A 13,390-nucleotide genomic window follows, 5' to 3' on the forward strand; every position below is an offset into this window, starting at 1 on the left:
TGTGGCCTAGGTCATTTGGTGCCATTTAATTCCTAAGTGCCATTTATTACAAAGTGCTTTGCAACAACTTACCAAGAATTTACCAAGAATTCACCCAGGAATTCAAACAGGAATCAACAGCAAAAGGACTCTGCTGGAAACTACTACTCTGCATCCACAACTGCCTCCAATGCTGTTGCTCAAAATGCCACTGCTGGACATATGTTGCACTACCAAGTAGACTCTTTATGTACACAGGTTTGCTTGCACTAACTGCATACTCATATAAACTGTTTAGGAGTTGGAAATTTCCTGCTGATAATCATTGACACTTACCATGTTTACTGCACTTTTTCTTATGTTCTGCCTGTCTGCAAACATCTACAAGTTGCATTGCAATATGCATCCTCCCAGTGTACCTCACTCCATATTCATTTCATCTGCTCTGCTTTGCTCACCTTACTCAGCTTCTCATGAACTGTTAGCTCTCCTGAAATCTCTCTCTCCCTCCAGCAGCTCAAAAACCTCACAAACATTTAAATCCCATTCACATTTGCTTACTCTCTCCCTCCTACTCTTACTTGCTGCTGGTGATATATCGCCTAACCCTGGGCCACAGCCTGCTGCCAGACAAGCATCCCCTGCTGACCCGCTTCACACTGTAAGGCTTGGTGGTGTATTCTCCACAGTCAGCATGCAACGCATGAGCTGGCGTGGAGGAGGTACACACACCAGCACAAGGAAACAGGCTATCCCTAGTATAGTAGAGGGGAGGACTGACTCCAATAGGAGATTGTGGCGCACAGAGCCGGTGCAGATCTGACAGCCACAAACAATGCTTTCGTTATAACGTCTCAGCGCAAAGTAGCGCTGAGCGCATAAACCAGAACTGAGGAGATCAGGACAGGTAGACAGAATGAACGCTTGCTAGCTAGCGGCTACTTAGCGACAGCAAGCGTCCAAAACAAGACAGACTGGAATGAGGCAGCCAATGCGATTGCAGCGATGGCGTGCCTCACAAAGACAGGACAGGATAGTCAGGAAATAGCAGGATCAAGATAGATGAACGTAACACAGACAAATATACAATAAGTATGTTTTCCTAGCGTATTACAATTACAGCTATCAATGAAACTATTTGTAACGTCTGACTAACATATGTATATATCGGCAATGAACCGATATATAACATAAGCAGGAACGCTGACTAGGACTGGAGTAATACAGGGAACAGGACTCAGAAGGATTCGCTATCTCTTCGCAGAGATGAACGCAATCCACAAACGGTAACAGAACAGGATTCAGAAGGATTCGTTATCTCTTCGCAGAGATGAACGCAATCCACAAACAGTAACAGAACAGGATTCAGAAGGATTCGTTATCTCTTCGCAGAGATGAACGCAATCCACAAATGGTAACAGGACAGGATTCAGAAGGATTAGTTATCTCCTCGCAGAGATGAACGCAATCCACGAACAGGACCAGGAGCAGGATACTAGCTCAGCACGGGTGCTCACGATACGCGCAAACTACCAAAACGTGCTGGAAAGCTGACTAACTGCACACAGGATATAAACAGTTTGTGTACGTATACATCAGCGACACTGATGTATCAACGTAACACGAATACAAGGAAAATAATAAACGTGCTGGTATGCATATGCATATATATGGGCAATGAACCAATATATGATGCAAAACCAGCAAAGTATCTTTAGAACAAGAAACACGATCGGGGGCTGAAGCGACAGCAAGACAGGCTTAAACTAAAGCCATGAAAACCCGAGGAGTCCTGCAGGAAGCAGATCTTTATACTGAGGTCATCCAATGGGAGCAGACATGCAGATTCCCACACAGGTGAATGATAATCAGTCACAAGCTGACAGCAGGGAAAGGCAGACAAAGCTATGCAGCTTGCATGGAAAGAGATCAGAACTGCCTGAGCTGCAGCACTACTACTTCCAGCAACACCTGCTGCAGCAGCGATCGTTACACACACACTTTACAGCCCTCTGTCCACAAATAACCTCAACATCCATCCTCGCCCCAACCTTATTTCCATCCATCCCACCCACAAACACATGCTCCCCCTACCCTGCGGTCTCTGGAATGCCAGATCCGTCCGCAATAAACTTACAGAGGTCCACAACCTCTTCCTCTCCAAATCCCTCACCATCCTCGCACTCACTGAGACATGGCTCACCCCGTCTGACTCTGCCGCAGAGGCTGCCCTCTCCTACGGGGGGCTTCACCTCAGTCACACCCCCAGACCAGACAACAGGACTGGGGGAGGGGTGGGTCTGCTTCTCTCCCCATCCTGCACATTCCGTGTCCTCACTCCACCTTCCTCCCTACAATTCACATCATTTGAGGCCCATACTATCCGCCTCTACAATCCCCTCCCAGCCATTGTTGCAGTCTTATACCGCCCTCCGGGCTCCACATGACAATTTCTCGACAACCTTGCCTCCTGGCTCCCACACATCCTCTCCTCTGACCTCCCCACCATCATCCTCGGGGATTTCAATATACCCATCAATGAACCCAAGAACTCTGTTGCGACCCGGCTACTCACCATAGCCAACTCACATGGCCTAGTACAACACACCAACGCCCCCACTCACACTGCACGTCACACTCTCGACCTTATATTCACTAAATCCACCACCATTGCAGACCTCGACATCGCACCATTTCCACCCTCAGACCATTACCTTCTCGCCTTCAACCTCCTCACGGAACTACCCGCCCACCCACCTGGTCGATGGCAGCGAGACCTACGCAAGCTCAACCCTGGCGTCCTTGCTGACTCCCTCCATGGCCTATCCTCCACTCTCCCCACCCTAACCTGTCCTAATCTTGCTGCAGCTCAATATCACCAAATTCTCTCATCAGCCCTAGAGAAAGCTGCTCCACCAATATTCCGCCGCAACCGACCCCCTAACCCCCAGCCCTGGCGCACTACCCATACTCGCAACCTCCAGAGGGAAACACGCGCCACTGAACGAAAATGGTGGAAAACTCGACTAAACCAGGATTTCCTACAGTACAAGACTAACCTGCAGCAGTTCCACACTGCCCTTGCTCATGCGAAGCAGGAATACTTTACCAAGCTCATCGGAGCACAAGCTTCCAATCCCCGGCGTCTTTTTAGCACCTTCAACTCCCTGCTTAAACCCACCCCCCCCCCCCCCCACCTTCTGTTTCCTCCCTCTCTGCCACAGATTTAGCCACCCACTTCACCAACAAAATAGTCTCCATCCGTCAGGAAATATCCAATCTTCAATCTTCACCTCCCACCCCCTCCCAAACCGCTCCTCCTCCACCCTATCCTCCCCTCACATCCTTCACTCCTACTACCACTGAGGAGGTCAACCACCTACTGCAGACTTCCCATACCACTACCTCCCCCCTTGACCCTATCCCTTCTGATCTACTTCAGCCTCACTTCACGGATCTGGCCCCAGTCCTCACTACCATGTTTAACCTCTCCCTATCCACAGGCACCTTCCCCTCAGACTTCAAGCAGGCCACTGTACTGCCTCTGCTCAAGAAACCCTCCCTCGACCCCTCGCTACCCTCCAACTACCGCCCGATCTCCCTCCTCCCCTTCGCCTCAAAACTCCTTGAGCGTCTGGTTCACAAACGCCTGACTGTTATGATCATGTCTGCAGCGTTTATTGCTGGCTGCAGTGGTATTGTAACCCAAGCAGTTCTGATGTCATTACATGCATTTTCTTGCATAGTTTGGTTTGCACTTGAACTAGTTGCTGATTCCATCTGCAGTCACTCTGAAATTAATGACAGTTTGACATGCTCTTGTGTAAACAAACATTGTCTGCTGCAGTGGAGGGGCAGTCCCTTTCCTGCAGGCTGCATATCATTGTCTGCCTTTTCCTGCTATCAGCCTGTGATTAATTACCATTCACTTGTGTGGGAATCTGCAGGTCTGCTCCCATTGGATGACCTCAGTATAAAGAACTGCTTCCTGCAATGTCTCATGGGCTACCATAGTTTCAGACTCTATCTGTTACTCTGCTCGTGCCCCACCTCGTTCCTGGTCCGTGTGGACTGCGCTGACTCCTGCGAAGGGGTCAGCGAGTCCTCCTAGTTTTGCTCTTGTTCTAGAAGTGCTACTTGCTTGTCTTGTGTCATATATTGGTTCATCGCCAATATATACGCATACTTGCGCATTTTGTTATTTTCCTTGTATTTGTGTTACGTTGATATATCAGTGTCGCTGATATATACGTACACGAACTGTTTATTTCCTGTGTTCAGTTAGTCAGTTTTCCAGCACGTTTTGGTAGTTTGCGCGTACCGTGAACACCCGTGCTGAGCTAGTTATCCTGTTCCTGGTCCTGTTTGTGGATTACGTTCATCTCTGCGAAGAGATAACGAATCCTTCTGAGTCCTGTTCCCTGTATTACTCCAGTCTTAGTCAGCGTTCCTGCTTATGTCATATATCGGTTCATTGCCGATATATACATATGTTAGTCAGACCTTACAAATAGTTTCATTGATAGCTGTAATTGTAATACGCTAGGAAAACATACTTATTGTATATTTATCTGTGTTACGTTCATCTATCTCGATCCTGCTATTCCCTGTCTCTCCTGTCCTGTCTTTGTGAGGCACGCCATCGCCGCAACGCATTGGCTGCCTCATTCCAGTCTGTCTGGTTTTGGACGCTTGCTGTCGCTAAGTAATCGCTAGCTAGCAAGCGTTCATTCTGTCTACCTGTCCTGATCTCCTCAGTCCTGGTTTATGCGCTCAGCGCTACTTTGCGCTGAGACGTTATTACGAAAGTGTTTGTGGCTGTTCAGATCTGCACCGGCTCTGTGCACCACAATCTCCTATTGGAGTCAGTCCTCTCCTCCACTAAACTGGGGATATCCTGATCCCTTGTGCTGGTGTGTGTACCTCCTTCACGTCAGCTTATGTGTTGTATGCTGACTGTGGAGATTACACCCCCAAGCTTAACACTGACCCAGTACCTCAATGCCAACTCACTACTAGACCCACTGCAATCTGGATTTCGGCCTGCCCACTCAACCGAAACGGCTCTCACCAAAGTGGTCAATGACCTTGCCTTAGCTAAAGCTGAAGGTAAATACACCATTCTCCTCCTCCTTGACCTTTCAGCAGCTTTTGATACAGTAGATCATCCCCTACTCCTCCAGTCCCTCCAATCCATGGGCATTCACGATCTCGCCCTGACCTGGCTTTCATCCTACCTCTCCAACCGCTCCTTCACGACCTCCTTCAATGAGTCCTCGTCCACCCCCAACCACCTCTCAGTGGGAGTCCCCCAAGGCTCGGTCCTTGGCCCCCTACTGTTCTCCCTATACACATCCTCCATTGGCAAGGTTATCTCCTCCATGGGTTTTAACTATCATCTGTATGCAGATGACACCCAAATCTATCTCCACACCCCTGACATATCCACCACTACCATGGACAAGGTCTCCTCCTGCCTATCTGCCATCTCCTCCTGGATGTCCACTAGGTTCCTAAAACTAAATCTAGACAAAACGGAATTTATGATCTTCCCACCCCGGTCATCCCTGGACCTCCCAGATGTGCAGGTCACTGTTAACCACACTACTATTCACCCTACCTCTCAAGCCCGCTGTCTGGGTGTCACCCTGGACTCCGCACTCTCCTTCACTCCCCACATCCAAAACCTCACAAAGTCCTGCAACTTCCACCTTCGTAACATCTGTAAGATTCGCCCTTTCCTGACCCCTGCCACCACCAAACTCCTCATCCATTCCCTCATAATTTCCCGCCTCGACTACTGCAATGCCCTTCTGTCTGGACTCCCTAAGACCCGAATAGCCCCACTGCAGTCCATCATGAATGCGGCTGCCAGAATTATCCACTCCTCCCATCGCTCCACCAGGGCGGCTCCCCTCCGTGAATCCCTCCACTGGCTTCCTATCCAGTCCAGAATCAGATTCAAGATATTGTGTCTGACCTACAAATCCATCCACAAAACCTGTCCAACCTACATTTCTGATCTTACTCAGAGATACACACCAAGCCGCTCACTCCGCTCCTCCAATGAACTTCGCCTGACCGTCCCCCGCATCACCCAGTCCCATGCACGCCTCCAAGACTTCTCAAGAGCCGCTCCGACACTATGGAACTCCCTACCTCCACCCATTAGGGCAGCCCCCTCCTTCAACACCTTCAAGAAGGCCCTCAAAACTCACCTTTTCACTCTTGCCTACCACCCCTCACAATTGCTCTAAACCCACAGCCGAACTCTGGTCCCCTACCTCTCGTGTCCCTCTAGATTGTAAGCCTTTGGGCAGGGTCCTCACTCCTTTTGTGTCCTACCTGATCATGCACCTCTATTACTGTGCACCCATGCTATGCATTTAAGTGAACCTAACTTGCCTAACTCCATGCTCCCATCCAGTGACTGACTAAGCATTACCTTGTACGCATACTGTGCTGTGTGATCTGGTTTTCTTGTATTCCTGTATTGTCATATTGCTGTTTGTCACCCCTAAATATTGTCTGTAACCTAAATTAATGTCCAGCGCTGCGTAATATGTTGGCGCTTTATAAATACAACAAATAAATAAATAAAAATAAATAAGTGTCTGATTACTCCTAAGTGGTGTAAACACATCACAATCTCTTCTCTGTGTGGAATTAATGTGTTATTCCAGTAAGCCAGCCCAGCGGAGCTGTAAAGGTGCAAAGGAAAACACAGTGATGAAAATATTGGGAATGTTTGAGGGTAAGAACACACTAGGCAAAAGCGCTTGCGTTGCGTAAACCGCTAGCGTTAACGCTTATAATGGTAGTCAATGGTCCGCATGAAAAAACGCATGTGGTCTTGCTGCATATTTTTCCAAAGCGCATTTAAAAGGCACATAATGAAAGTCAATGGTGACCAAGAGGTATTGCGTTTTTGTGCATTTTTCATGCGTTTTGTATGCTTTGTTTTAAAAAAAAACCTAGCTTTTCTGCTTCCTGTTGACTTTCTAGTGATTTGCATAAAACGCATAAAAAACATACAAAACGCATATGCGATTTATATAGGCGAACTGCAAACACATGCAAAACGCAAGAGACACGTATGTGCGGGAAAACCGCAAACGCACTAAAAACACAAACGCCTATGCAGCTAAAGGCTACCTTTCCCGCACTGCCTAGTGTGTTCCTACCCTAGAACTTCCCTAACTACTGTTTTCATGGTTTCCCTCAACTCAACTGCTTCTGGTCATGAGATTACATTTTGAAAAGAACAGGTTGTTGCTGCGAAAATCCAATTTTAATACAAAAGGTAACACTTGTGCACTCTCCTTACCAAACTACTGTACAGTATTACATTTTTTTTATAGATTTGGGCCTGGAAATGAGCCTTAAAAGTGTCTAGAAATAACTGAAGAAACATTGTTCATAGTTCCATTTCTTGAAAGGAACACAGTGCTTGCACGATCGGCTAAAGTGCTACATCAGTGGAACTCTATTTGGGTATGTCCATTCCGATAACTTGGAATCTGCTAGGAAAATCTACAAGTGTGTGGCTAGCTTTAGTAAGAAAACGGACGGTACACATGTATAATGGTTTTCTTCTTTTCTCAAAAAGAAATACGTTTTGAATCAGGATGATAACATTTACTGGCCAATACATCATGATTCAAAACTTCTTGCTTTTACTGATGGCGAACATGGTAAAGCACTCTACTGCTTCTTTTCTGAACAAATTCAATACACTTTGGGTAACTGATCATCTGAAAGATTGCCTGAACTTCATCTTGTGATTTCAGCATAGATTAAAGCAGGCCATAGAAATAGATTTTGGTGCTGGTCTACTTTAGGGGACCCAACTGAAAAACCTGATAGGGAACAGCTCTCTAATCACAGCACCCTCTGCAGCACAAAGCATTCTGATTCGCCAAACAGTGTGGGCACAGTTTACTACAACCTATCTGAAACATAGCAGTTTGAGAGGGTACTGTCCACCCAATCACGTTAGCAGAATTTCCTCATGAGGATTCCTGCTGGCTCCCCAAAAGTAGACTAGCGCCTAGATTTTTGCCCAATGGTCACAAATGATCAATTCCTCTCTGAGCAAGAGATTCCAAGAGGAATAGATACCACCCATGCACTGCAGGATGATTTTCAATAGTTTCCAGCAGGGACAAATTGGAAAAAAACGATTGAACCGTATCACTCTACTGTTTGATGCAGTGCAACGCTATGGGCTGACGATCTAACTCTGCTCCTGCCCAGGCTCCAATCAACCAAAACATTTCCATCCTGTCTGACCAGTACCTACAATCAATTGTTCAGGCATTTTTGTGACATTGATCCCCAGCAGATTCTATCACAGTGATCAGATCTGTCCGGAAGCAAATGGGAAAAATAATTGTATCTATGGCCTTAATGACAGACCATTGATCTAAATATAGGCCCACGCTGTGGGGCTGTCCAAAGCACCAATCAATTGGAAAGCATAGAGAGAATTAAAGGGAATTTGGATACTGCTATGGCCAAATAGTCCCATTTGCTTCAGTTGCTGAGCCCCTCCTATCCTGATAAATCAGCCCCATCCTCCATCCAGCGTGCTCTGGAGCTATGTTCTGCTCCAGTGAATGCGGGTATCGGTCTAATGAGAATAAAAATCCCTATCTCCGGTATGTCAGCTCAGCCACAGAGAACGACTAGTCAGCCTTCCTATTCCTAAGTAACCCACGTGTCACTCTCTCTGCAACTTCCACAGTCCTCGGCTTCCGGGATCCGTGCGAGGATCGATTGCTCTTGGCTGGCAGGAGTGAGAGTGGATGGCTGAATAAACAGAGCAGAGTGCTGTAGTGTACAATACATGTTATATTATAAGGGGCCTGTTGCAGCTGTGTGACTGTGTGTGGGGTCTGAGGATGCTGGACTTCGCTATATTCGCGATCACCTTCCTGCTGATCTTGATTGGAGCAGTGCTTTACCTGTACCCAGTAAGTATAGCGGGGCGAGAGCTGGCAGTGGTGATGTGGCGCTGCTTTTAGGTGGAGTACACGCTGTATATCAGAGCTGCATCCCTCACAAGTGAAGTACAGTAGTTGGCTGTGATTTTGATTTGTGTTGTTTGCTTGCTTTTTTTTAAAAAAAAATAATTAATAATAAAGTTCAATGTGATGACAACATTTCAGGAGACAGAGAAGCCTCTTCCAGGCTTCAGTGTTTGAAGGTGTATCAGTCAAGTTGCTAAAGTCAGGACCGCCTATAAATAAAAAATTAGAAGCAAATACCCTATGAATAGCAAGTATTTATCTTGTTGCAGTGGTGCCTGTCAAGGATAAGAAGCAGCAAGTGACTACACACATCCAATTATGATTGGTACATTTTACCACTTCCATGTAGTATGAGGGCCTGCAAATTTTGAATACTCTACTATGATTAGAATGGTGTAGGTAAGCTCTTATACTATGTAGTAGTGGTAAAACAGCATGATTGAGATTGGATGTGTGTGCATGATGTGTGTGCATCTTAAAGGTTCATACACATGCTAGATAAATGTCAATGCACACATACCGACACTGCTCAAACTTCCTTTCCTGGCAAAAAAAAATGTCAAGTAATTTTGAAAGGTGTTGTTCACACACACACTGACATTCTAAATTATTATACTGCACATAGAAGTGACATTTCACACAACACGTGCGCATGTTCTGGAACAGTGTCGTTTCAAGGACTTCTACACACCTGCTGACTGCATGATATCTGTCCAGTTGTCCACTGAATTGATCCGCCAGTTGGATTGGGCAGAATACCTGATATTGGTTGCTTTTCATTGACGTTTAAAGAGACACTGAAGCGGGAAAAAAATATATGATATAGTGAATTGGTTGTGTACTATGAATAATTACTAGAAGATTAGCAGCAAAGAAAATATTCTCATACTTTTATTTTCAGGTATATAGTGTTTTTTCTAACATTGCATCATTCTCTAATATGTGCAGATTACACAACACTCAGCATTCAAAATGAGTCTTTCAGAGCAGTCTGTGAAGTAATGACCTCTCCTCTAGCAGAGAAAAAGTAAACAGTCCACTTGTAGTTGAGATAATAAAAGTCAGATAACAGCCCTCTCCACGACTAAACTTAGTCAGAGAGCTTAATGGCTTGTTTGCATAGAGATAACAACTGGAGTTTCTCAACTCTTCCTGTACTGGAAACAATTAGACTGATGTATCTGATCTTAATGTTTTATTTCTTAGCTGTACTACACATACAAATCATAATATCATAGTTTTTTTTTTTCGCTTCGGTGTCTCTTTAAATGCATTTTTTACAATTGTCATTGAAATGGTAAAATGTGTAGTTCGTCAGATGACTGTTATCTAATGTATGTGCAAGGCTTTAGGGCTTGTTCACAGTGCTCAGTTGCATTGCAGAATAATTCTGCATGTCAACTCGCTGCCCATACAATTCTATGGGACTATACAATCTATCTGCATATATCTGCGCTTAATTAAAATATAGGTCGCTGCTGAAAGTTGTGTTTCAGTGCACTCTCCATAGATAATCAATAAGGCCTCTTTCACAGTAGGACGTTGCGGTTTGATGCGACGTTAAAGTCGCAACACGAATTACACCACAGTGCCCCAAAAAAGTCGCAACGCAACTTAATGCCCCCTTACGGTCGCATACAGTAGAGAATGCAGGTAATGAAAAGTATGTTTTCAAGTCATTACTGAGCATGTGCAAACAGTCCAACGCAGCTAACAAGTATAACGCACTGCATGCAGTACTTTCACTTAACGTGCAGCGTTAGTCACCAACGCAACGTGTGCACTGTGAATGGAACATTGATTTTTCATTGCAGTGAGTTATTCTGCGTTAAATATGTCGCATTGTGAAAGAGGCCTAAAACTTCAGCGCTGGCCTTCCAATTCCGCCACCACACTAAAAGATTAATGGATACACATACCAGACAATATGGACTTAAATTACAGGGTCCCATCAAGCAAAATCGGATCAGCAGCTGGCTCTTCTGCTTGATCCCTCCTCTAGCGCGTACATTTGAATACGGCGCTGGTAGACTTGGGCGCAGGATCCAGCTGTTAAATGGCTGGTCCTGCTTCTGCACAAGTCCGGGGCGTTTTAATTACTATTCCCCCTCCAGGCCGACATGGATAGTGGGGGAATGAAATAATTCGGCTTCCAGCGATTGCTGGAGGCCGAATTATTGTGTTTTTTAAACAACTTCCTCACTGAGCGCCGCTATAGACTGATTCCCATTACAGTCTATGGCGGCGCTGGCTGCGCCCAAAGCTAGCAGCGCTGAAAAGCACTGCTCCGCCTCTAGCTACTCTGTATACACATCTAAACTCGGAGCAAGGCAGCAGTAAAGAAAAATTTAAAAGCAACCGGGCCTGGCAGACTGTTGGTTGGACAGTGTTCTGCATTAACCTCCTGAGCGGTCTGGACGAGCTCAGCTCGTCCATCACCGCCGGAGGCTGCCGCTCAGGCCCTGCTGGGCCGATTTTTATCAAATAAAGTGCAGCACACGCAGCCGGCACTTTGCCAGCCGCGTGTGCTGCCTGATCGCCGCCGCTCTGCGGCGATTCGCCGCGAGCAGCGGCGAAAGAGGGCCCCCCTAGCCGCCTGAGCCCTGCGCAGCCGGAACAAAAAGTTCCGGCCAGCGCTAAGGGCTGGATCGGAGGCGGCTGACGTCAGGACGTCGGCTGACGTCGATGACGTCACTCCGCTCGTCGCTATGGCGACGATATAAGCAAAACAAGGAAGGCCGCTCATTGCGGCCTTCCTTGTTTATTCTGGGCGCCGGAGGCGATCGGAAGATCGCCTCCGGAGCGCCCTCTAGTGGGCTTTCATGCAGCCAACTTTCAGTTGGCTGCATGAAATAGTTTTTTTTTTATTTAAAAAAAACCCTCCCGCAGCCACCCTGGCGATTTAATCAGAACGCCAGGGTGGTTAAGACAAGCTGTGTACTCCTGGGGTCACTGTCACGTGGGCCTGGATGTGAGTGGTCTTTTTATGTTCATTTCTTTTAAAGAGTAACTGTTAGCCCCAAAACTGAAAATTAAATCTCTCTTGCAATCTTTTATTTACTATTTAAATGAGCCAAAAAGGCATTGTAGAAGTTAAAAATCAATATAATTTTTTTTACTATGTATCCTTTTAACCAAGCTCCGGACGCAAAGCCGCATATCAGATACTGCTGAGCATGCATAGCATGCCTAGCTATGCCCGACCCCCCTCTCCCCCCCCCCAGGACCAGGTGCCGATATATGCTCACTCCAAACAGCTGACCGCTCTGACACGGAGAGAGAGCGGGAGCACTTCCAGCGCCGCCACTGCAGAGCAGCCGCCGCCGAGTCACATGTGAGAGATGCTTTTACATTTTTCTTTACTGCTGCCTTGCTATGAGTTTGGATGTGTATACAGAGTAGCCAGAGGAGGACTCAAGCAGGAGAAGAGCCAGCTGCTGATCCAATTGTGCTTGTTAGGACCCTGTAATTCAGGTCCATATTGTCTGCTAACCGTATCCATTAATCTTTTGGTGTGGTGGTGGAATTGAAAGGCCAGCACTGAAGTTTTGATTATTCTATGGGACTGTTCACAGTATTACATTGTAACTGATCGCGTTATTCTAACTTGCTACATGCAGGCTTTGCATTAAAATCCATGTCCATTCTCCATTGCAGTTCCCACACATGTTAACACGTGCGTTACGCAACTTACCACTGTGAATCCAGCCTTATGCCTGGTAAATGTGATGCAATTTTCCATCAAATTGATGGTCGAATCCATTATTTCCAGCAGGTCCGATCTGATTTCGGATTGGTTTTCTGATCGATTTTTGTATCGAAATGATTGGAAAATCGATCAGAAATCAGATCTAACCTGTCAGAAATAATTGATTTGACTGTAAATCTGGAGGCATTAGAGTTATTTTGGTTTCTTCAGCCTTGTGTTTAGTTAGTCTGTAATCACTTTCTGATTTTATTTATCTTTTTTTTTTTTTGTTTCTTCTTTTTCAGTCCTCCAGACAAGCATGTGGTATACCTGGACTAGCTCCTACAGAGGAGAAGTAAGTTCTTTTATTTTTTTTTTTTCTTTTGATCCACTTCCATTCACAATGGTTATTACTAGAAAAAGTGCTTGATGGTTACAAGTGAAATGCTGGGTTGAGATCAGGTGATTGACTTGGCCTTTCAAGAATTTTCCACTTCTTTGCTTTAATAAACTCCTGGATTACTTGGACTGTATGTTTTGGAGAAAAATCGGTGCCGCCACAAGCATGATGTCAAATGTAACGTTCAGACATTCATGGAAAATCTGTGGCCAGCTTAGTCAATCGGGTGAGCTTCAGTAATGGTGTACGATATTGTGCCAATGTTGGGCGCCAATGCAGAAGTACAGCGAA

The 13,390-nt window shown here is 46.0% G+C and overlaps 2 protein-coding genes across 4 annotated transcripts in view; one reads left to right on the top strand and one right to left on the bottom strand.

Moving 5' to 3' along the window:
- The window catches only part of LOC137524779 (alpha-aspartyl dipeptidase), a 65,038-nt gene that overhangs the window by 35,299 nt on the left and 16,349 nt on the right, over nt 1–13,390 (bottom strand). The window contains exon 1 of one of the 3 annotated variants that reach the window (XM_068245030.1): nt 8,699–8,767. The exons of 1 other annotated variant lie outside the window; for it this stretch is intronic. The gene's annotated coding sequence lies outside the window, so the exon portion shown is untranslated. Of the gene's footprint in view, nt 1–8,281; nt 8,665–8,698; nt 8,768–13,390 lie in introns of those variants that run through there. One more of the 3 variants, XM_068245031.1, reaches the window with a different exon arrangement.
- CYP20A1 (cytochrome P450 family 20 subfamily A member 1) overlaps nt 8,751–13,390 on the top strand; it is a 61,685-nt gene continuing 57,045 nt past the window's right edge. Inside the window, exons 1-2 of the mRNA XM_068245027.1 lie at nt 8,751–8,954; nt 13,005–13,054. Of these exons, the coding sequence (XP_068101128.1) occupies nt 8,883–8,954; nt 13,005–13,054 (122 nt within the window). The 5' untranslated portion in view covers nt 8,751–8,882. The remainder of the gene's footprint in view (nt 8,955–13,004; nt 13,055–13,390) is intronic.

The sequence above is a fragment of the Hyperolius riggenbachi genome, chromosome 7 (genome assembly GCF_040937935.1).
Source record: "Hyperolius riggenbachi isolate aHypRig1 chromosome 7, aHypRig1.pri, whole genome shotgun sequence".
In the NCBI taxonomy this organism is placed as follows: Eukaryota; Metazoa; Chordata; class Amphibia; order Anura; family Hyperoliidae; genus Hyperolius; species Hyperolius riggenbachi.